The 25,724-nt window shown below is 43.0% G+C and overlaps 1 protein-coding gene across 4 annotated transcripts in view; it reads right to left on the minus strand.

Annotated features, from left to right (window-relative positions):
- The window catches only part of LOC144678942 (alpha-1,3-mannosyl-glycoprotein 4-beta-N-acetylglucosaminyltransferase B-like), a 285,879-nt gene that overhangs the window by 37,463 nt on the left and 222,692 nt on the right, over positions 1-25,724 (minus strand). For all 4 annotated transcript variants that reach the window (XM_078539086.1, XM_078539067.1, XM_078539076.1 and 1 more), the window contains 2 exons: positions 19,576-19,690; positions 10,126-10,256 (listed from right to left, as the gene is read on the minus strand). In XM_078539086.1, coding sequence (XP_078395212.1) covers positions 10,126-10,256; positions 19,576-19,690 — 246 coding nt within the window. The remainder of the gene's footprint in view (positions 1-10,125; positions 10,257-19,575; positions 19,691-25,724) is intronic.

Raw genomic sequence — 25,724 nt, forward strand, 5'->3', positions numbered from 1 at the left:
CTAATGACATGTCATTGTTTTCCCCTAGAATTGTCAGCTTGCCCACGAACGCAGGACCCTGAAGAGTCACCCTTCACGCCAGAGGACCACTGGGCTTTAGATGTATCTGCATCACATCCCCTCTGCACCAAGCATCAGCACAGATGCCAGGACCTTGGTGGGCATTAGATCGTCGGCTAGAATGTTGGTTGCATAGCGATGAGGGCATTTCACATTCACTTGAGGAGCAGGTGGAGGCAGAGAATGCCCAAGGTGCCAGCAGTCAGAGGACTGCTGGAGACCAGGACGATGCTGATTTGAAGGCAGATGATGAGCCTCTGGAGTTGTCCGTTAAGCAGCAGTGCTGGATGTCCACTGGGATAAGCGGCAGGATCTGGCGGAGATCCATGAGGGTATGCGTGCCATGGTCTCTGTTGTGGAGGAGTCCAAGCGGAGCATGAGCACTGCGTTGACCCTCATCGCCGAGTGCACTGCCTCCTCCATTGAGATAGTGGCGACTCTCATGGAGAGGCAACTCCAGGGACAGAATCAGAGCTTCCTGGGGTTGCACTCGGACCTGCAAGCCCTCACACAGGCAATCACCTCAAGAGGTCAATGTCAGTGTGGGAGATGGATGAGGCACCTAATATCCCAGATAGATGCCCATCCATCAGTGGCGAGCAGGAAGGTCCAGAGCGACCTCACATTGGCGCACGAGCTGCTTGTTGTCTCTGCAGACTCCTCTCAGGGAGCTCTGGATGATGGCAGCAGCTCCTCTGCCAGTGACCGTGGCATCTGATGAGGCTGCAATGACTGGGGAGAGGCCAGCTGTGGAACCGGCCGCTCCCTCCCAGGCGGGGCCAACACAGGCTCCACGGCCAGTGGACGACTGCAAAGGTCATCAGGACCAACAGGACAGTGCAGTGAGCAGGCTGTTTCTATTGTCACTGCCAGCGAAGGGTGGGCAGGGGGGGAGGTGGCAACAAGACGCAGCACTCGCAAACATAAGCTCAAGGTACCATGAGCAGAAGATCTTCTGTTCTGCCATGTTTGTTAATCATGTTTACTGATGTGACCATTAACACCATATATTACATTCATTTGATGTGAGTGCCAACATGATATAACTTTTGCTTTTGTCTTAATGGCCTGAGTATGCTTCACTTGTTTTGTAGGTGCAGGGCACGCCAGTATCTCATGCTGGACATGAATGGCTCTAAATCTTATTGTACAGGCACTGAGTGGACTTTGGATTCGAAGGAAAGGGTCATTTTAAACATCCGGGATGGAGGCGGCACCCCTGGCATGAGGTGGAAGCAGATCTTTGGCAGCCTAGCTGAAGGAGTGTTGGATCAAGGTGTCGCTAGTGTCCCTGCCTCCCTGAAGGATATGAGGTCTGCCTTCACGTTCTCATTGTGGTCCTCACTGGGGTCCTCTTCTGAATCACCACTGGATTCATCATCTGTGGCCTGTGGAGCTGCCTCAAGATCCTCTTCCTCCAGTGGGCACCCCCGCTCACCCACCTTGCCTGAGCCAGATTATGGAGAGCACAGAAAGCAACAACTATTAGTGACTCCCGCTCTGGAGGGTATTGTCGTGCTCCCCCTGAACGGTCCAGCCGTCTGTAGCGTAACTTCAGAAGACCTATGGTCCTCTCTATCACCGCCCTTGTGGAGGCATGACTCCTATTATAATGCTGCTCTGTCTCTGTTCTTGAGCGGCGGATAGACGTCATAAGCCACCTTTTCAACGGATAGCCCTTGTCACCCAGCAGCCATCCATCCAGTCGGGCTGGAGCAGTGAACAGCCTGTGAGTGCCTGAGGATGTAAGCATCATGGGAGCTGCCAGCATACCTTGCACAGACTTGCAGAATCTGCATCTTGTGGTCACAAATTATCTGGACGTTCATCGAGCGGAAGCCCTTCCTGTTGACAAAGGACCTGACTCACTGATGTCTTGATGGCTACATATGTGCAGTTGATTGTGCCCTGGATGCAGGGGAACCCAGCAATCGCTGCAAACCCTTTGGTTTGCTCAGCCTGGCTGGCCTCATCCGTACGGAAATGAATAATTGTCATTACCCGCCTCAACAGAGCATCAGTCACCAGTTTGACGCAACAGTGGACAGCTGATTGGGACATTGCACAAAGATTCCCCACCGACTTCTGGAAAGAGCCAGAGGCATAGGAGTTGTGGGTCACTGTAACCTTCAGAGCCTCTGGCATCCATACAGCTGGAGGTGATCCCGGGCCCCGTCATTTGACAAATGGAGGTCACAATCTCTCTGGAGAGGCGGAGCCTCCTTCGGTATTGCACCTCGGACATGGTGAGGTAGCTGCATCGCTGTCTGTAAACCCTGTGATCATCGGAGGCACATAATGCATATTTGTGCCGGGTACCCTGGGAGTTCCCACGACTCTATTTCACGACCATTTGGGTCGGGCGCACACCTGCCTGCGAGAGGTAAAATTCTGGCCCATGTGAACTGATAGCAGTAGAGATGTAACTCATTATATGCTAGGTGTTATCTGTTGGCATTATATATGATGTAATAACCTTGCCATAGTTCTGTTTTTTGATGGACAAGGTCACTCATAATGCAAAGGCATGGGCAAGGAATGGTGGGGGCTGTTGCAATGAGAAACCTTATGCACAACTGGAACAAGTGCATGGTTGGCTTTACTTGGTTTTCAAAGGTTATTTAAGTTTGTTCCCAGAGGTGGTGGTGGGAGAAATTAAAACCACAAAGAGGTATATGTTAATGAAGCAATGTTGCCTGAGAAAAGGATGATAGGTCTACTCGCTCTTCAAAAATATGCAGGCCCCAATCAATGCAAATGATATAGTTAAAATTACAGGCACATTGCATCGCATTGATTGGGCAGGATTTAACGTCCCGTGGGCGGGCACATGCCTGACCCGATGGGGCATAAAATCATGTGCAATGACATCGGACGAGCGCAGTACGTCATCGTGCACTCGCATGATCCCTCAGTCAGTGCATATGCGTGAGAGTTGGCAGCGTGCCTACCAACAACTAAGAGGCCTATTAAAGCCCTTAAGCAGGTAATTAATTTGTATTTTTCACTGCCCGTCCAACCGTTCGGTTGGCCAGACAGTCTATGGATTTTTTATGAAACCTCATTCATGGGCGGGATGAGGTTTCCAGAAGTAATTAAAACGAAAATGAAATTTTGTAAACATCATTTTAAACATATCCCTCTTCATGTGACTGAGTCACATGTGGGGACATGTTTCTCTCATTTTTAAAATGTTTATTTTTGTGTCCACAATTCTTCAGCTTCCTGAGGCAGCTCTGTGCCCTCAGGGAGCTTTCAGCATGTGCAACCCCGCGCATGCGCAGAGTTCTGCGCTCGCACTCCTGCCACCCCACCCCGGCAGCGCTGAGTTCCTCGGTGCGCGTTTCACGTTGGCTAGCCGTTAATTGGCCAGCAAGCGTGAAATCACGGTCGGGGCTCAATCGCGGGCAACAGACCGTTTCGCAACCACTCCCAGGCCCGCCCGCCGTGCCCACCTCACGACTGGAAAATCCTGCCCATTATTTTCATTGGCTGCTAAATGGCCCAGCTAGAGAAAGATAGGATTAATACTAAAAACATAAAGAGGGAAGTTAGAAGAACTCTTCTTCATGGAAAAATATATTTGTATATGAAATCATTGCTACAAGTGGCTACTGCAGCTAAGTCAATCACAGCACTGAAGAGGGAATTAAGTATTTGAAGAGAAGAATATATTAAAGGTTTTGAGGAAAGAGCATGGATAACATCAGATGGGGATTATTCTGAATTTCTGCGATAGTATAAAACCGGCAGGGCGAATCAGCAATCCATTTTCGTCTCTCCTGATTTTCAGTTCAATTGATCCCTGTGCTGCTCTGATCATTGTCTGGTTTGTACAGCTTTGAATCCTTGAAATGGGGGCCAAAGCATCTGGGAGTCTCTAATACGGCATCTTAGAAGGTTGGGGCACATCTGCTGGTTTTACATCCATTTGTTTCTCAAACACCTTCTTTCCTATCTGAAGCCACAATGCGCCACCTCGCTAAGAGGTGCTGGCTGTGGCTTAAATGAAATCAGACTACTATTGTACTATCATGTGTTACATTAGTGACCCAGGGATCATGTCCTAATATACATAAGACACATGACCACTAGAGCCTTGAACTAAGGCGGTCTATTATTCATGTGCAGTTATATTTTGCCCTCTATTATTTTGATAATTTTTATTCTGTGGCTATTTTAATTGACATTAACAATGAATATCAGTCTTGTACTTCAAAATAGCTTTGACAGTCATTTAGTAGAGCAGGCAGAATGCTCACATGCACCTTAGTAACCTAGTAACAGCTAAAATAAATTTATAACCTTTTATAAGATTAAGGTCTTCAGAACTCAGTTAAGTCATAGAAGAAATATTCATGTTCATCTTTTTATTTTGATTTATTACATTTTCCACAAGTGTTCAATACAACACAACCCTTCACTGGATAAGGTAGGCCCGAAACCCAGCAAGCTGCTAATGGACATTTCTGATACCTGATATTTATCGATCATGTTCTAATACCACAGCATCATTAATATGGTTTTAGAAGATGACCTGAGCATTGAACAATTGAGAAACCCATTAGAACAGAGTTGTTGCATAAAGCATTTCGTTCATGCCCAAATCCCTAATCACCTCAGTGCTATCACAATAAAATCACTGCAGCCTTATTTACAAAGAATGAGTGCAATAATTCGTTATGGATTACACATAGTTTGAAGGTCAGTATCTTTAGAAGAAGCAAATCAATATAAAGTTGTTTCATGAATCTTTTAACTGACTTACACAAATGCACTCGGGGTGATAGGACATCTTTAAAATGAAAACACCCTGAATTTCTGCCTCAGTTGGTTCATTTAGAGGGATAGATAATTGGAAATGGTGGTTCTATGATTTCCCAACCATCACTCCCTGTGAATGTTGCTCAGCACTGGAATCAGGGAATCATATGTAAAGTCCCTTATTTGTAGGAAGCTCCTGCATTTTCAATGTGCTGCACTACATGCTAGCACTAAATGCCAGCAGGAAATTCATACAAAGGGTGTCCCCAGCATTGTTACAAAGACATCTGGTTGATTGGTGATACCTTCAACAATTAAGATTATCTGGTACCCAGATGCACAATTAGCATTTGCCAATTGGGAATTCTAGCCCCATATCTCAGTTCCCACTGTTTGGCATTTAATAAGTAAACAGGAACACAACAGGAAGGCACTTCATGCAATGTGTCATGCATGCTCAGACATTAGGAACTCCATTTAAAAGAGAAAGCAAGGTTGGATTTATTCAGCTGGGAGAATTTATAAAATGATGGCAATGTGAAGACTGGACCAGAGGGCAGAACAAGTAGCATATACCATATTAATCATATATTTTATGATCTGAACATGTCCACTCACACTAGTTGTGCATAAGGGCAGAGTAATGCATATAATGTTAATGCAGTAGCAAGTAGCCTCTTAATACAGCATGAAGCATCCAGCCAACCAGTAGCCACATAACCTGAGTGGTAACTGTCTGCACCCCCACTTAAAGCAGCTGGCCGGATTGATACATACACTATCGGAAAAGTAGTGATGTTGCTGAAGAAGCATGGAATGATGTACTGAGTACTTTTCAGGATATATCTGCACTACATCAACAGGAATTCCAAGTCTTTAACACCTGTACAGCACTTGTTTCAGATTGGACGTATAATTATGGAAAACATTGGTTTCACCTATTAACATACTTCATGTTTATGTTAGTAAATAATTGTTCAATGGCATTATATTTAAGTATTTTAATCATGTGACTAAATAAGTCTTAGTATACAGATAAGAATTTTGTAGAAATGGTATACAACCATAGGTAATGTTGTTCTGAGATATAAATAAGGGGCTGACCTATTAATAATCATGAATGTCTCAACTTGCACACGATCCCTTGAATGTTGTATTTTTGGGCATAGATGTTTTTCCTTGCCTTACAACCTGTCAAAATGGGCTCTGAAGTTCCTGGGTGATAAGTCAGATATGCAAAGGCTTATTTTTATAGACACACAGAAGAGGGATTTTCAACATCGTCACCTGGGCAGTAACCTGGCAGAGCAGACTGCCCACCCTTGAAAGACTCCACAACCACCATCTCCCCACCCCCATTTCTATAAAAGGCAGGTAATCCCCACAGCCAGGGTATTTTCCATTGGTGAAGGTGAAAATTATCCCAGCCCTGGCAGACAGCTAAGCAGTATGGAAGATAATTTGATTTCAATACCATTGAGCTAATTCTGCTCATGCTCCCAGGAAGGAGCTGTGCTTTCAGAGAGGACGGTTTGAAGAATTCAGGTGACATTGTTGTATTTCCATTCTGTGCTCCCTTTGCCTGCAGCTTCTTCATAGGATTGTGGAATTAACCATCATCATGCCAATATCTTTTTAAATGTAATAAACAATGTCCTTGGACGGTAGACTGTCAGTTATGAAATGTGCAGGTTTTATAAGCTTTATTTTTAGCACCTTACAGCTGCTGCTTTGGCATTGGAATGAAACTACAATTTTTGTAAGGGCTCTGCCACGACTTTGAAATCTTGTCCTTATTCAGTGCAACTAGCTCCCAGATATGGCTGTAGGTAATTAAATCAATTTTTATTGTTACCTCACCTGTGCAAAAATGCATAGATTTCTCTTGTTTGCACTTTTACAAAGGTTTGACAACAAACAACATATGGTGGGATACTCCAGCCCTGACACCAGCGGGCATCGTTGTGGGTGGGGCGGGAAAATTTGGAGAGCCGCTCAGCTCTCAAATTTACTTGTCCTGCCCGTAATGATGTCCATCGGTGTTAGGGCCAGAAAATCCCACCCATAGGGCAGAATTTTATAGCAGTGGGATTTTACATTCCCGCTGCAGTCAATGGGGATTATAATGGCTCGCCGCATTTTACGGCCCCACCCTATCTGAAACAGGGCCGTAAAATTTTGCCCATAGTGTTAGCTATGACTCAGTTTGTAGCGCTCTTACTTCTGAGTCACAAGGTTCCAGGTTCAGGTCCCATTCCAGGACTCCAGCACAAAAATTAAGGCCGACACTCCAGTGCAGTCCTGAGGAAGTACTGCACTGTCAGAGATGCTGTCTTTCTGATGAGACATTAAACCAAGGCTCTGTTTGCCCTCAAGTGGACATAAAGATCTCATGGCACTATTTTAAAGAAGAGTGGGTGTGTTATCCTTGATATCCTGACCAATATTTATCTCCCAATCTTCATCACAAAAATAGATTACCTGGTCACTATCACATTGCTGTTTGTGGGAGCTTACTGTGTGCAAATTGGCTGCCGCGATTCCTACATTACAACAGTGATTGCACTTCAAAAGTACTTAATCGGCTGTAAAGCGCCTTGAGATGTCCAGTGACTGTGAACGGCGCTATGTAAATACAAATTTTTTTTTCTTAATTTTTTTTTGTTTAGGCTAATTTTCACTAGCACATTTCAGCATGTAGTAAGAGTGAATGAAATAGAAGGGATTCTATGGTATTATGACAAGGAGGAGTGTGCAGCAAGTTGGGAAAGCAGTGAAACAGACCAGGAGGAGTGACAGCAGGTCAGGGTCACTGTGAAGCAGACCAAGAGGAATGTGCAGCAGATCCGGATCACTGTGAAGCAGACCGGGTAGAGTGTGCAGCAGATCCGGATCACTGTGAAGCAGGCCAGGTAGAGTGTGCAGCAGGTCAGGATCATTGTGAAGCAGACCAGGAAAAGCATGCAGCAGATCAGGATCATTATGAAGCAGACCAGGAAAAGCATGCAGCAGATCAGGATCATTATGAAGCAGACCAGGAAAAGCATGCAGCAGGTCAAGATCATTGTGAAACAGGCCAGGAAAAGCATGCAGCAGGTCAGGATCATGGTGAAGCAGACCAGGAGTGTGCAGCAGATCAGGATCACTGTGAAGCAGACCGGATGGAGTGTGCAGCAGGTTAGGGTTTCACTGTGAAGCAGACCGGGAAGAGCGTGCAGAAGATCAGGATCACTATGAAGCAGACTGGGAGGACTGTGATGAAGAACTTCAGTTGCATAGAATGATTGGAGAAGTTGGGACTGTTCTCCTTGGAGAAGAGGAGATTGAGCAAAGGTTTGAGAGAATTATTCAAAATCATGAGGTGTCTAGACAGAGTAGATAGAGAGAAATTGTTCCCATTGGTGGACAAATCGACAATCAGAGGGCACAGATTTAAGATAATTGGCAAAAGACGACATGAGGAAAATCCTTTTTCACGCAGCGAGTAGTTAGGATCTGGAATGCACTGCCTGACAGTGTGGTGGAGGCAGGGTCAATCGAGGCACTCAAAAGAATTTGGATCATTATCTGAAAAGGAAACATTTGCAGGGTTATGGGGAAAGGCAGGCACTAGGTGAATTGCCCCTTCAAAGGGTAAGCACAGATACGGTGGGCCAAATGGCCTCCATTGCTGTAACCATTCTATGATTCCATGATTCTCTGCTGTGATTTTCTACCAGTGCTGCTCTGCCATTTACTCACATATACTTATTTATTAAACTTTATGCTGGGAGCAAAATATCACTCTGAGTTGGAATTCTGCAAATTACCACTTGCGAATGGCGTAGTTGGCCCAGGCCATGTGATTATCTATCTGAGAATACTGACTTTTCAGATGATGGTATATCAACAGAAGTCACTAAAATTGCATTACTCAAAACAGAATCAACACTGTGCTGCCAAATGTTTAGAAAAACCCTTCATTTGTCACAAAATTATCTGTAAGGCTTCTCTGGAGTTTGGCTGTGATGGTACAGGCTGCACCTGCCATTCTAAGAACATTTTACAAAATGTGCTCCCAACATGGAGCTTCACTTGCCTGAAGTGTATAGTCGGCATGATGTTTTGTCCTTTGGATGATGGCAGGATTGGAGTCTGTCCTATTCTACACAATCCAATAGCGTGCTTACAAATGGGACTGAATCTTCTGGTCAGCATGTGGGGGCGGGCCCGACACGCCAATGCGTAAAATGACACGCGATGATGTTGGGCGTGCATCTCAACATCATCACAAGTCATTGCGATATTTTTGATCGGCGGGCTCACACCGGAGTTGGTTGCACACCTGCCAAAATGTCAATGGCCTATTAAGAAAGTAATTAAAGTATTTAAGAACGCTGCCCGCACAACCTTAAGGTTGGTGGGCAGGCTTAAAGTCCAAGCAGCCTTCGCATTTTTCAGGAAACCTCATCTACGCGCGGGATGAGGTTTCCTGAAGCTTTCATAAAACAATGAAATAAATTTTCCCAACTTCACAAACATGTCCCAACTCATGTGACAAACATGAGGGGACATGTTTAAATAAATTTTTATTTCATTTATTAAAATGTTTTATTATCTATTCAATCTCCCTGAGGCAGCTGTGTGTCACAGGGTGATTGCAGGCCCCAACTCTCCCTCCTCCCTGCGCCTGCGCAGGTAGCGCGTTACGCTGGGTAGACCTTGATTGGCCCGCCCGCGTAAAATGGCGGCACACAGCCGATCATTAGCGGCGATCAGCTCCGCGCCTGCTCCCACCCTGCCTGCGCACCATAGGAAAATCCAGGCCGTGAAGAATGGTTTCCTCTGGTAATAAGGATTACCAGAATATCTGGAACCTGCACTCCAATAGGAATAAGCACCTTAAGAGGAGAAGGGCAGAAAACTGAATGGAATACAAAAATAATTGCAACCTCCATCCAAACTGAAGGTAAGTTGGCTGAATGAAGTACAATAAAGAACATTTTGGTCATTCTTCAAACGAACATGTAATTTACCATTGATATGATAGAGGTTCATCATAATAGATTTTTATCTATTATGCCATACTTAAAAGCATTTTTTCTCAAACCAAATTATTTGTTGTTTCTACAGCCCTTCATCATAACAGTGAAATAGTTAACTACCCTTCATCAATCTCAGCTGTCCTCAACATAAAGCAAAGGTACCCTTCAGCTTCTAATATTCAAACTGATTAATTGAAATAGAGACAGAGGCAGAAGATAATTGCAGGTTTCATTGCTTGTATTTGAGCCACTGATCATGAAAGAGAAATGGACTTACAGCATCTTTCTCAGGATTGCATACTTTCACCCACAATATGTGGTCCAGTAACCAGTCTATTGGCTTGTCCTTGTAGAACATGATAATAAATTCTACGACAAGTGTCAGGTCAGGAGACTTGAACAATTTTCCTAAATCAGACAGCAAAACAAGAGGGAAAATGGTTTTAGTTTGTCACACTGCTCTTTAGTGAGAGGTTCTGCTACCCATATCAATTGAGGCATAATCATAAATGAAGATGTTGACGAAAGAAAACAGATGAACTAAGTGAATATAAAGATATAATTTTATAAAAGCAGATTCATTATTTAATAAAATGGGGAAAGCTTTTTCCCTTTGCTAAATCCTTGGCTGCAGTGGCAAACTGCACTTCAAGCCACTTCAAGTCACTGCTGCAAAAATGCTCTTGTATTGATTTTAATATAAATGATGTGTAGGTTTTTTCTGGTTATTTTTCCTCTCCGGTCAACAAGACAACACTGTGATGCTTATTAGCCTTTCAAAATGTCATCCAAATTTAATTAGAGTGATTTACTGGATTTTCCACTTTAAGATTAGACTAAATATATTGATAATTGTGAAATAGTTAACTGAAAATGATATTGCAGTCCTAAGTACTGTGGTCATCTGAATTACACCAACTGGTCAATATAGGCTTTTGTGGACCGACATCAGACCCCATTTTCAATTAAGAAAGCACAAGTACATAAATAAATGCAAAGAATAGAGTATATGTGGAAAACAAGATATCTATTATGTGCTTGTTACTCAGTCAACAAATATCCATTTTTTAAAAAAAATGTTATGTTTAAAAGCTGACCTTCCCTTGATTGTATTATGCGTACCATTGGCAGTGATTTCTTTATAATTTTACTGTCTATAGTAAAGGCCAACTTTAGTTCACATTCAGATACAATCAAGTTACAAACATCTCTAAGATCTTTGAATCAGCATCCTGCTTAATCAGAACAGTTTAAAACATCTCAATAGCAAAGAAAACTTAGTCAGCGTGGCTCAAATATCAGCATTCATCTCTTCAGACAGGCAACAATGATGAGCTTCTTAAAAGCTGCAAGCCAACTGAGGCTGTACAAATGTATGAAACTTGATAGGATTACTGCAAACCGAATTCTACTCCAAGTTCTGAAATACAGTAAAGCCCTTTTGTATTATAGCACAGAGATCCTGTAAAGTAACGTTTGGCTTTCTGATATCATTAACAGTTACCATTTTCTTTCAAGATGATGACAAACACAGAAACATACTTGCTCTGTGAGCAGAGTTTAAGAATAATTTGATTACTAAACTGTCATCATAAACCAATGAAAGTTTAGTAAAGGGAATTTTCTTTAATGTTGCACACACAGGGAAATTCATCATGGATGCTTTGTGCATGTTTTTAAACAACAGAACAGAGATTTAACTGTGCTTTTTATTTCAATTAGAATATCCAATAGGACTCAAATATCAGGGCAAATAGGAAAGGACAATATTTGCCAGTGTTGCTTACTCATATCCCAAGAACAAATAAAAAATTTGAATTAAATTTTAGTTACATTGGTCTGAACACCCGACACCTGGAAGAACACAAGGAAGACTTAGGGCTGGATTTTCCAGCCCCGCCCACCACCGGGATCATCCGGTCCTGCCAAAAGTCAATGGGCTTTTGGCTGGGTCACTGCACCCCCCCGTGACGGGTCCTGCCACAGCGGGGCCAGAAAATCCCAGACTTAAGTCCAGCAAGGAAGCGGCATTTAGGATTAGACTTGGCCCAATTGTCTCTTTGTCCTTTTTGTTGAATGGAGAAATTCAAACTGGGAGGTGGGTAAGGTGATCTTGTACTTATTCTCCACCCATTGGGATGTCATGCAAAGAGCAGGACTGGTGGCATGTTATCTGCTGGCCTGAAAATCTACCAGTTTTAGCTTTACTAAGGCCCAGTAAAAGTGTGTGCCTCAACATATCAGTGTGGTGATACTCTTTCGAGTTATCAACAGTCACAGATTGCAACTCTTTTGAGTGCAATCACAGTTCTTGGTTTCCAGGAGTGGGACATGAACCCACAACCCTCTGATTCAAAGGCGAGGGTGCTATGAACTGAGCCACAGCTGACACCTCATCACTGTGGTGATGGTGGCCTAATGACAGTTTCCAAGCAGCAATTGATCACGCCAGTGATAACCATTAGGAAATAGCAATGAACACTTTTAATTGCTTGTTTCAAAAAATAAATGGGCCTGAACTTCTGCAGAGTGGCAACCAGAATCGGATTGCCACTCCACTCTGACTTTCCTACCTGGAAATCCAGACGACCCTTTCACGCCCGACCTTCCGACTCAGGCCAGGTGTGTAGTGCAGCACACTCCTGAGGCCTTCAGTTGAGGACTGCAGAGTCGAACGCAAAGAGGCCATGCCCCCTTTTTTACACACTCGCTGCCATAAATCAGGTGAGTTTAAAGGTCCAGCCACCTTCAAGCCAGGGAGAAGGTAGATTTGTAAGGTAAGTGGGTAGGATTTGAGGGAGTGGGGGTTTGGGTGGTCAGGGGGGTTGGGTTTGGGTCGGATGGTTAATTGGGGGGCATGGGGTCAGTGGGGGAGGGTCGGTTTAAAGGGGTGCAGTCAGGAGGTGTGCATTCGTGCAGGGTTGTGCTGTCAGGTTGTGTGTGCAGTTGGTGGGGTGTGCAGTAGGGGGATGTGTGCAGACAGTGTGTTGGGGCGTCCCATGGGAGGGGGTGGGGGCGTAATCGAAGGGTCTGGTGTGGGGTTGGGGGGCTGTCCCATTGGGGTCAGGGTGGGTGTGTAGAGAGTCCTGTGGGGGTCAGGGGTGTGCGGAGCAATGTCCTGTGCGGGGGTTGGGGGTGTGTAATGGGGACTCCCTGGGCGGGAAGGGTGGGGTCGGGGTGGGTGGGGCTCCTGTGGGGTTGGTTGGGGGGGTGGTTGTTGGGGGACCCGGGTGAGGTCAGTACAATAGTTACTAAGAAGCTAGAAGTGTTTTTAATTCTCCTAACTTTTTCTGGGTAACTATTGCTGTAAGACAGTCAGAACCATCCAAAGTTTGAGAATTAAATCACCTTATCGATGGTTCCCAGTGCAAGGCAATTACCCACTGGAAGTTTGAACTTCCTGGGCAATTGCCATGTACTCCTTACCTGGGAATTTCCGGGGGGAATGTGGGGGGGTTCCCCAGTGCATTTTTGGGGTACCCTCCCCAGATACACTGCCCTGGAGCTCAAAGATTACAGGCCATTGTCTTTAACTGCCCCGACTTGCTATTACACTGCAGTGGCAAGATATTACATTGTGTGGATGCCCGTAGAAGTGCTATGATTGGCACAGGCACTACCCATTTTATGGTAGTGACTCCCTCCCAGGCATTTAGGATGAGCCAGGGTTACCCCTGAATGGCAGATGGAAACCTTTCCTCACTGCACTCAGCAACAGAGCAGGGGTCCAGAATTTTGCAAAATTTGACTTATTTTGTAGTTTAAAAATCTGTCAACGATCACTTACAACCAATTGTATACTTTTTATAAAATAAGAGAACAGAGTGGTTCAACATAAGGCCTTTTCATCTCTGGAGACCTAGATTAGAATTCAGCCCTGACTGGAAGTATGAAAGTCTTCCTCAGCTGGCTGTAATGATTTTGTATGTTTGATCAGGCTCAAAATAATGGGTGCAGGTCTACACCACACAACAGTCATCACATTTTGAGGTAAGGGCTGATGTATGAGGTGGAACAGTCACAGCGGTGTAGTAGAGTGTTTATACTGGGATTGGGCCTAAAGTGTGTTGATGAGGCAGATTAAGGAAGTGTTTTATTCTACAGCTGTGCTATACTTGACCTGATGGAGCTACACCCAATGTACTACTATGTAGTAAAATTGAAATATAAATTTCACTGCTATCCTTTGATATCCTTTGCTTTAACGGGCAGAAAGATTCAGCATAAATGGACATTTTTTTTTCACCAAATGGAATAGTAGAAGTTAATGACCCTGAATTTCATCAGATTTTCTGCTGTTGTGTTGGCGTAACTTTGACAGAAATACACACTTCCAATGGAGTTAAGTGATGCAGCGGCCGCAAGTCCGAGGAGATTCAGGGTCAATATTGCTTTGCTACATAACAAGAGCCACTAATACCTTGAATTCTTTTGTTGATTTTACATAGATTTAAATTCTGCAGCTTATTTTGAATAAAAATAAGATAAATTTGAGTAAACCTAAAGTTACAAATCTGGAAGGGGAAAATTTACCTTGAAATTAATCCCATCACACTAAATTTCACCCTTATACCAAAAAAAGGCCTAAATCAATATCAGGAAGTCAATCAAATCTCAAACTAAACCTGCTTGAAAAACTAGGACTAATTTATCCCAATTCTAAAGCATTATTATACATAACAGGGGAAAACATAAAAAATAGGAGCAGGAGTAGGCCATTCGGCCCTTCGAGCCTGCTCTGCCATTCATTATGATCATGGCTGATCATCCAACTCAATAGCCTGCTCGTGCTTTCTCCCCATATCTTTTGATCCCTTTCGCCCCAAGAGCTATATCTAATTCTTTCTTGAAAACATACAATGTTTTGGCCTCAACTACTTTCTGTGGTAGTGAATTCCACAGGCTCACCACTCTCTGGATGAAGAAACTTCTCCTCATCTCAGTCCTAAATGGTCTTGCGCGGACCGTCCGACTCTGACCCCTGGTTCTGGACTCCCCCACCATCGGGAACATCCTTCCTGCATCTACCCTGTCTAGTCCTGTTAGAATTTTATAGGCTTCTATGAGATCCCTCCTCATTCTTCTGAACTCCGCGAATATAACTGACTCAATCTCTCCTCATATATCAGTCCCGCCATCCCAGGAATCAGTCTCGTAAACCTTCGCTGCAATCCCACTATAGCAAGAACATCCTTCCTCAGATAAGGAGACAAAGACTGCACACAATATTCCAGGTGTGGTCTCACCAAGGCCCTGTATAATTGCAGTAAGACATCCCTGCTCCTGTACTCGAATCCTCTCGCTATGAAGGCCAACATACCATTTGCCTTCTTTACCGCCTGCTGCACCTGCATGCTTACCTTCAGCGACTGGTGTACGAGGACACCCAGGTCTCGTTGCACATTCCCCTCTCTCAATTTATAGCCATTCAGGTAATAATCTGCCTTCCTGTTTTTGCTACCAAAGTGGATAACCTCACATTTATCCACATTATACTGCATCTGCCATGCATTTGCCAACTCACTCAGCTTGTCCAAATCACACTGAAGCATCTCTGCATCCTCCTCTCAGCTCACCCTCCCACCCAGCTTTGTGTCATCTGCAAATTTGGAGATATTAGATTTGGTTCCCTCAACTAAATCATTAATATATATTGCGAATAGCTGGGATCCCAGCACCGATCCATGCGGTATCCCACTAGTCAGTGCCTGCCATTCGGAAAAAGACTCTTTTATTCCTACTCTTTGTTTCCTGTCTGCCAACCAGTTTTCTATCCATCTCAATACACTAACCCCAATCCCATGCGCTTTAATTTTACACGCTAATCTCTTCTGTGGGACTTTGTCGAAAGCCTTCTGAAAGCCCAAATAACCACATCCACTGGCTCCCCCTCATCAACTCTACTAGTTACATCCTCAAAAAATTCCAGTAGATTTGTCAAGCATGATTTCCCTTCGTAAACTCATGCTGACTCTGTCTGATTCTGCCACTGTTTTCCAAGTGCTCAGCTGTTAAATCTTTTATAATGGACTCTAGAATTTTCCCCACTACTGACGTCAGGCTGACTGGTCTATAATTCCCTATTTTCTCTCTACCTCCCTTTTTAAATAGTGGGGTTACATTAGCTACCCTCCAATCTGTAGGAACTGTTCCAGAGTCTGTAGAATCTTGGAAGATGACCACCAATGCATCTATTATTTCTAGGGCCACTTCCTTAACTACTCTGGGATGTAGGTTATCAGGCCCTGGGGATTCATCGGCCTTCAATCCCATCAACTTCCCCAACACCATTTCCCTACTAATACTGATTTCTTTCAGTTCCTCCCTCTCACTAAACCCTGCGTTCCCCAACATTTCTAGTATGTTATTTGTGTCCTCCTTTGTGAAGACAAAACCAAAGTATGTATTTAGTTGGTCAGCCATTTCTTTGTTCCTCATTATAAATTCCCCTGTTTCTGAGTGTAGGAACCTACATTTGTCTTCACCAATCTTTTTCTCTTCACATACCAATAGAAACTTTTACAGTCAGTTTTTATGTTCCCCGCAAGCTTACTCACGTACTCTATTTTCCCCTTCTTAATCAATCCCTTGGTCCTCCTTTGTTAAATTTAAAGTGCTCCCAATCCTCCGGTCTGTTGTTTTTTCTGGCCAATTTGTATGCCTCTTCCTTGGATCTAATACTATCTCTAATTTCCCTTGTAAGCCATGGCCACCTTTCCTGTTTTACTTTTGCGGCAGACAGGAATAAACAATTGTTGCAGTTCACGCTCTTTGAACGTTTGCCATTGCCTATCCACCGTCGTCCCTTTAAGTAATGTTTCCCAATCCATCATAGCCAACTTGCATCTCATACCTTTGTAGTTTCCTTTATTAAGATTCAGGACCCTAGTCTCAGAATCAACTATGTCACTCTCCATCTTGATAAAGAATTCTATGATATTATGGTCGCTCATCCCCACGGGGCCTCGCACAACTAGATTGCCAATTATTCCTTTCTCATAACACAATACCAAGTTTAGGATGGCCTGTTCTCTAGTTGGTTCCTCAAAGTATTGGTCCAGAAAACCATCCCGTATACACTCCAGGAATTCCTGCTCTATGTATTGTTACTAATTTGATTTGCCCAATCTATATGCAGATTAAAGTCACCCATAACTACAGATGTTCCTTTATTGCATGTGTCTCTAATTTCCTGTTTAATGCCATTCCCAACATTACCACTACAGTTTGGGTGTCTATATACAACCTCCGCTAACGTTTTTTGCCCCTTGGTGTTTCTCAGCTCTACCCATACAGATTCCACAGCGTCTGAGCTAATATCTTTCCTCACTATTGCGTTAATTTCCTCTTTAACCAGCAATGCAACTCCACCACCTTTTCCTTTTCGTCTGTCCTTCCTAAATACTGAATACCCCTGGGTGTTCAGTTCCCATCCCTGGTCACCCTGCAGCCATGTCTCCGTAGTCCCGACTATATCATACTGTTTACATCTATTTGCATGGTCAATTCATCCACTTTATTGCGAATGCTCCCCATTTTAAGGCACAAAGCCTTAAGGCTTGCCTTTTTAACATTACTTGTCCCGTTCCCACTATTTTTTACTGAGGCCCTGTTTGATTCTTGCCCTTGATTTCTTTGCCTATCACTTTTCTTACTCCCCTTTCTGTCTTTTGTTCTTGTCCTTGATTCCCCCTCCTCTGACTCCTTGCATAGGTTCCCATCCCCTTGCCATTTTAGTTTAAAGCCTCCCCAACCACTCTAGCAAATATTCCCCCTAGAACATCAGCCCCGGTCCTGCCCAGGTGTAACCTGTCCAGTTTGTACTGGTCTCACCTCCCCTAGGACCGGTCCCAATGTCCCAGGAATCTGAACCCCTCCCCCTCACACCATCTCTTCAGGTATGTATTCATGTGATATATCCTGCTATTTCCACTATGATTAGCATGTGGCACTGGTAGTAATCCTGAGATCACTACCTTTGAGGTCTTACTTCCAAACTCCCTATATTCTGCTTTTAGGACCTCATCCCTTTTTTTACTTATGTTGTTTGTACCAATGTGTACCACGACCACTGGCTGTTCACCCTCCCCCTTCAGAATGTCCTGTAGCCGCTCTGAAACATCCTTGACCTCGCACCAGGGAGGCAACATACCATCCTGCAGTCTCGTTTGCGGCCGCAGAAATGCCTATCTATTCCCCTTACAATTGAATCCCCTATAACTATAGTATTCCCACACTTTTTACTCCTCCCCTGTGCAGCAGAGCCAACCGTGGTGCAACAAATTTGGCTGTTTCTGCTTTCCCCTGAGAAGCCATTCCCCTCAACAGTATCCAAAGCGGTATATCTGCTTTGCAGTGGAATAGCCAGCGGAGATTCTTGCACTGTCTGCCTAGTCCTCTTGCTCTGCCTGGTGGTCACCCATTCCCTTCCTGCCTTTGGACTCTTAGCCTGTGGTGTGACCACCTCTGTATGTGTGCTATCTACAATACTCTCCGGATGCTCCACAGTGTCCCCAGCCGCCGCTCCAGCTCCGAAACCCAGGCTTCCAGGAGCTGCAGCTGGAGACACTTCCTGCACACATGTTGGCCCTGGACGGTGGAAATGTTCCCGGCTTCCCACAGAGCAGGAGGAGCACACCACGACTTTGAGCTCTCCTGCCATGACTTACTCCTTTAAATTAAATTAAACTTTTGGAAGATACTTAATATCAAATAATATCAATTACTCTAGGGCCCTTCTTCCCTGCTCCTTGTTGTTACAGAATATAACCCTTACAAATGATGAACCACAAAATAAGATCTTAAAAACTATAAGCGATAAAAGTAGTAAATACTTACCTGACCTCACGGTACTTAAGGAATAACCTCGTTCCCTCCTCACTGAACTCCCTCAGTCACCAAGCCCCAACTTAAGCACTTACTGCAGCCCAAAGCAACACTCCAGTGCAGACAAGTTCCCTCCAGGCTTCAAATTAGATAATGCAAAGCCCAATATGGGTGCTGCACTGTACAGATCAGGCTTGATCCCAAATCTGTGCTGATTTAGCTGACATCAACTGGAAAGACAGTGCGGGTGCTACAAATGCATTTAGCAGCCATAATTACAAAGGGTAAAATCAGCCTAAATTCACATTTCTGATAGTGATTCAATAATGTCTCCTGGAAGCGTGTGTGACGATTGAGCTTGACTGTGATGTACTCATCGTGTATTTAGCAGCAGACAAATCCACAAATCCTTGCATGAGGAATTACTCATTATCTGGGAAGCTAAAAAATGACTAGTGCCTGTGAAACCATGCACCTGCATTAGTACCCTAAGGACAGATGGAAAAAGAATGCATGAAAGTAATTATAAAAAAGAAGAAATTGGGAGAAATATCAGTGCTTGAAAGAGGTTTCAATTTTTCGAAAAGTCAGTGTAAGTAATTTGTGAATGAAAATGTATTATACCATGACTGTAATTAAGTTATTTTAAAATAAAGAACATACAAAGGCTCGTTACATGATGATACACCATTTGTAATGTTTGTCTGGTGAAGTACATTAAAAGTTAATGTTCTGTAACAAACTATGTATGATTCAATGTTAGGTCATTTATAATAAAAGGCATTAATACTTTTGTACTTGTCCAGGATATAGTTATTTATAGGTCAAATATATTCTGAAAATTTGTTCTCAAATGAAAATTTCTCTTGTATATGAAAAATCTAATTATGAATACTCTTACCAATAAATCCAAGTTGTGAAAACTCCAAGGTCATCCAGTCATCAGAAGGCTGCTGTTGTGCAAAATTTATCATAGTTTGCAAGTAGTTAGGTGTTGCTATAATATCATCCTCCAACTGTTAGAAAAGACAAAGAAACAAGTCATCAGTGCATTGTCCCGTAATGAGTAATTAACTCATTAAAATAAACATGTAGTGGTTTAATTTCCTTGGATAGTGGATTGGTTAACAAATTCCTTTGTAAAGCCAAAAATAGATAGGTAAACAATTAAAATAGTCCACAAAGAAATTTAACACATTAAAAATTAACCAGTGCATTACTGAATGAAACTAAGCAGATGTAATACACTCACCTATACTTCCTATCTGCTCAACCTGACATCCACCACCTTAAACAGTCACTTCCTCCTTTACTGTGCTGTTGCAACTCAGCAAAGGTACCTTCAATGGCACCTCCCGAATCCATGACTTTTACCGCCTAGACCATGGTTGGGCAACCTGGGGCTCATTAAAAACTTATGTGCAGCTCTTGACCTTGATTGGTCGAACCCGCAGAGAATGCATTGTAGTTATTATTTTTTGCATCCATCTTCTTATTTATGCCAATATATATAACTCCTGTTTTCAGCATTTATCTAATTTTTTAGCTACCATGATACCTTCAATTTTGTTTATTTTTTACTTTACATATTTAATTTTTTACTTTAAAAATGTTAAATTTGGTATTAATGGCAAAAATGTTCATGGAATAAATAGACAACAAAATACAGGCAATAATTTTTATAGAATAAAAATGCATTCATAGTTTAACTGTATTCACTATTATTGATATTTGAATAATGGCATTGAGGCTCTAACTGTATTGCGTTTTCAAGTAAATTTTTTAAATGGCTCTTCAAAAGGTTGCCAACCCCTGATCTAGAAGGTCAAGGCCAACTAGCACATGGGAACGCCACCGTGAATGAATTAAAAGAAACCATGTTGCCACTTTTGTCACTATCACATTATAATTTTGTGTACCTAAAATCATCAGCCCAATAGCAACCTTTGTCAAATTCCACCTCGAGTACATAAAAATATACGAATTAGGAGCAGGAGTAGGCCACTCAGCCCCTTGAGCCTTCTCAGCCGTTCAATAAGATCATGGCTGATCTGAATTCAGTGTTTTCAGTTCATTTAGTGTTGTGTACTGAACTTCAGAAAGATACATTGCGTGGAATCTTGTGGAGGCAAGAGAGGTCCCAGCAGTGTCTGGAGAGCTGGTGGGAGCCTCTCATTGCCACTTTTCGAGAAGGCTCGGCACATCTTGTGCCATTCAGCCATTTAACTGGCCAGCAGCGAGCCTTCTACGGGGATCAAGGACCTTGAGGTGGGGTGGGGTGGGGAGGAAGTTCTATCTGCCAAGAGCTGCTGGGCAATCAGTGACCATATTCTTCTGTACTTAGCAGTGTCACCAGGGAGGCAGTGGCTGCTGCCAGTACTACACCACCCAAGGCCTCGGATCAAGGAGGGACCCAAGCACAGGCGAACGATGGTAGGAAGGGGGTCGCAGGGTGAGGGTCGTGGAGGAGAGGGTTTGCAGCAAAAGTAGGGGCTGCTTTCCAGTAGTGCAACCCTTCCCGATGTCAGATCCCTTGATCAGTCACTGTGTGCCTTTGAATGAGGGATAGCCCCTGGGAGCCTGCAAACAAACACATCAAGGTTTGCCAGTTGTGCTCCCAGCATGACACTGGGTTAACACCAATGGTGGTGGGATGAGACCCTTAAGTGGGCATTAATTGGAGTGGAGGCAGGAAGTTGGCAGGTTCCCCACATGCCACCCTCCTGCCCAATTAAATGCTCCCTTGCCACCAATACCGCCACGTGGGAAGACAAGATTCTGCCAATTGACTTTGGAGGGCATACAGAGCAAATTTACCAGAATTATATTAGCGTTCAAGCGGTTAAATTATGAAGACAGGTTCCAAAATTTTTTTTGTATTGCCTTGAGTTTAGAAGTTTGATGGGTCGCCTAATTGGGTCTCAAAATGATAAAGGAATTTATAGAATAGACACAGAGAAACTATCTCCTCTCATGAGGAATTCAGATCAAGAAAGCTTAATCTTAAAATTAATACTGGTCAATTTAGAAGTGAAATCAGGAAACACTTTTTCATACAAAGTGTATTTGAAATCTGGATCTCTCTTCCCCCAAAAGGCTGTGAATGTGTCAATTGATATTTTGAAGTCTGAGATGGATTACTATTACCAAAGATATCCAGGAATATTGAACAGTTGAGGTACTAATGTAATTATTTAATGCTCTGTCAGACACAGACACAATGAGATTCACACAATGGGTCGAGTATTTATGGCAAGGAAGGAGTGGGGATGAATTTTAGTGGCCAGGAAACCTGGAAATACAGGGAATGGACTGATGCTGCCGAATTTATGGCAGGATTTCATTCGAATTTTTTTCTTTGTTTTCGCCAAAAGCCAGCCATGGTAAGAGTTGGTTGACTGGCTGACTGTCCCACAGGAAAGCCTGTGGCAGCAGACCACAGAAAGGGATGAGAGAGAAGGAAAGGAGGGAGAAAGGGAGGGAGAGGTCGCAAGGAAGCGAAGAGATTGTGGGGGTGGGGTGAGATCACAAGTTGGGGCGATCATAGGTCAGCCGGATCATGGGTGTTGATTGCATAGGTTGATGTCAAGATCAGATTGTGGTGGGGGTGGAGTGGTGATGCAGAGGAGCAACTCACAACAGGTTGGTTTGAGAGCAGTACTCCTGCTTCTCCTGGCCCACAGACAGTGGTGTTTTGGAAATTAGTTGCTGAATCATTTAGCTCTTGCCACCTTTTAGCTGCTGGGTTTCCAGTTTCGGGAAACAGCTCACAACCACATGGCTGCTAAAATATGAGGCTTGCATGCTCATTTGAATATTATACTGTGTTTCACCACCTCCACCCCCCCACCCCAGCCCAAACCCTTGAAATAGCAAGTTACTAGTCCAAACCCCAACCTGCCTGAGTTAAACCGGAAGTAGGCAGGTTATGGTCAGATTTCCCATTTTTAAGAATTTAACCCACTACTCTTCAGTACTATTGTCGGAATATTGTCAGGGCCCATAGCTTTTGCGGTATCCAGTGCCTTCATATTTGGGTGAGGATTAACATTTTAAAGAAAGCAAGGTAAAAAGGAAAAAAACATTGACCTTGCCTTCATCATTATATCTAACAATCACATTTTCTACAGATCAGGCTTTCTGCAATCCTGAGACTGTAAAATTTGCTATCAGCAGTCCAAATGTGGAATAAAACAAGAACATATGTAGGTATATTAAAGACATCAATTTGAAAAAGTGATTAAAGTTACTGTTATAGAGTTGATTTTCCAGGCAACTTTTCTTGGTGGACACATTGAACTTTATTTACAAGACAGCAGCAGTAATTACATGCGTGTATCAAACTCTTTAACTAAAGAAGAACTCTCTCTTAGCGGTTCCCCATGCTGCTAACCCATTGGTTTACATAGATCATATGATCTTACAACAGAGGATTATTCTTAAAGCTACCGTCCTATGTTTATCAGAACTATAATTACTAAAGTAACATGGGACTGGCAGACTCAAGTTACACTGCTGGCTTGGCATTACACTCTGACCAGGAGAAAGAGCTTTGCAGGTGTATCCTTTCATTAATGTGCAAAATTTCATTTGCATTCAAATAGTCCAATCTTAACTTTAGCAAAGAGCAAATGGGATAGTCAGCTCTCTGTGGACATGATAAAGGTAAAAAATATAAAAAATTGTGAGTGCTAGTTGGGTCATCTGGGAATTTTTAAAGATTGCCTTCACACTATCTGTGGTTATACTGCAGAGGGTGCAAGGTCAAAGTGGTGTCTAAATTCAATGCACTGTTGTACATTTTACATCAATTCAAAGTTGAAATTGCTTTACATTGACACAAACTGAACATTGTAATGGCCTACTTGTTGTCACATACCACGATGCCTGTGTACCTTCTGAAATATTATAGCTAATAGTTTGCACCCCTTTGGCAAATAGATGAGTAAATAATCAGCGGAGTAAATCATTCCTTTATTCACTCCACCCTTCCACAGAACGTGTAGCTGCATGTTAACACTTGCAGTTGTCAACACTACCACTACCGTGCTCCTATAACAAAACATACACTTGGTTTCAATTAGAATCATAGAATGGTTACAGCACAAAGGAGGCCATTCGGCCCATGATCTCTGTGCCTGCCCTCTGAAGGGGCAATTCACCTAATGCCTCAATTGACCCTCCCTCCACCACACTCTCAGGTAGTACATTCCAGATCCTAACCACTCGCTGCATGAAAAAAAGTTTTCCTCATGTCGCTATTGCTTCTTTCACCAATTACCTTAAATCTGTGCCTTTAGGTTGTTGATCCATCTACCAATGAGAACAATTTCTCTCTATCTATTTTGTCCATACCCCTCGTGATTTGAATACTTCTACCAAATCTCTTCTCAATCTTCTCTTTTCTAAGGAGAACAGTCCCAACTTTTCCAATCGTTTTATGTAACTGAAGTTCCTCATTACACTCCTGAACAGCATTAACTTAGTTATGATGACAAATGTTTTGATCTTAGTTTGTTTTTACCACATTTCCAATGATTGGTTATATCAGAGATGATACTTTCAGTACAATTAAAGTTTAACTGCCCATTTTACCTTGAACAACTTTGTAACCAAGCATTCGGCTATCTGAGATACATTTTAACTGATTGAGGTATCTGAACCAAGCCATGTTGAAATTAAAACATTCACTGCTATGCATTTTTTCAAAATCTGCATTTTTCCTGATGAGATTTTTAGTTTAGTTTTTTCAGATATTATCTCAATGACTTCTTGCTGAGACAGAAGCCTATTCATGTTGGTTCTGATGAAAGCAGCCAGTGTGCTAATTGCTGAATGGCAAAAGAGAAGATTACTGGAAAGTCTTCAAATGCCACAGAGAAAGAGCAAACATTTGTCCGCTCACACTCTCTGTAATAGTAACAAATGGAAGCATTACGCTGCATAAATACGTTTGTGTTTATGACATGAATTAAGAATAAGGATGCTAAAAGCAGCTGTCATATTTGATGTTTTAATTTTTTCCTCTGTCTGTCTCTCCAAAAGCTCTGTCGAATAGAGGTTGTAACTGAACCATCTGAAACACTTTGAACTTTACAACCACACAATTATCAGGAGGAACTGAAGATACTTTAATGGGCACAGGGAATAATGGCATCTAATTTCTTCACAGAAGGATCATATAGCCTGCTATTATTATTGCATCATGGCTACATTATTAGTCTCTTGGCAGGCTTCTGTGAGACTCTGTTGGCCATCTCAATAGACCTTGAAAGGATGTGTAAAGCTGCAGCATTTGGATTAGAGTAACGTAGATATTAATTGCTTTTAAGCTGCTTTTGCCTTTATTGATAGACAAAGACATTATAGAATGGGAGGAAAACACAAAGTATTTGAGCATGTGGACACTTGAACAGACCAAATGGAGTAGGCGAAGAGAGATTAAGAAGATTTGCTAAATGCATACATTCAATTTATGTTTTAATTCATAGCGTAACTCAGTTTTCCTGCTGTTAAATTAACATTTTAAAGGGCAGGGCCAATCCTGCAGCAACAGAATAATTGCATGCCTCATTAGCACAACAGTTTTTTCATTTGTGACTTTGTCAATCTGGCTGGGATTATGCAGATCAGCATCTGCAAAAAGAGCATTGCTATAGCCTGTAGCAGCAGGCTGATTGGTCACTCCATTCATGATGGCAGATCTTTTGCAAGTGCCAACAATACGATTAAGTTATCCAGCAATGATGGAGCCAGTGGTGGATCAGGGTCATGGCTCAATCATTTTGATGTTGGCCAACGTGACTTCAGAGGACCACTTTCATTTTGCCCCCAGGAACATTTGTCATTCATTTTTGACCTGCAAGTCAGCAAGATTCCTGCCTTGGCCTTCAGATGAGCAAAGCTGCTGCTTCCCAGTTCCCAACTTGGTCAATTTCATGCCAAGTCAACAAAATCATGAATTCATCCCTTACCCGCTTCCCCAATCAGTCAAACGTAGCGCTGCTGCTGACACCCGGTATTACTCTTTATCCTGGGGAAGGAAAGAGT

The sequence above is a fragment of the Cetorhinus maximus genome, chromosome 1 (genome assembly GCF_964194155.1).
Source record: "Cetorhinus maximus chromosome 1, sCetMax3.hap1.1, whole genome shotgun sequence".
NCBI classification, from domain to species: domain Eukaryota; kingdom Metazoa; phylum Chordata; class Chondrichthyes; order Lamniformes; family Cetorhinidae; genus Cetorhinus; species Cetorhinus maximus.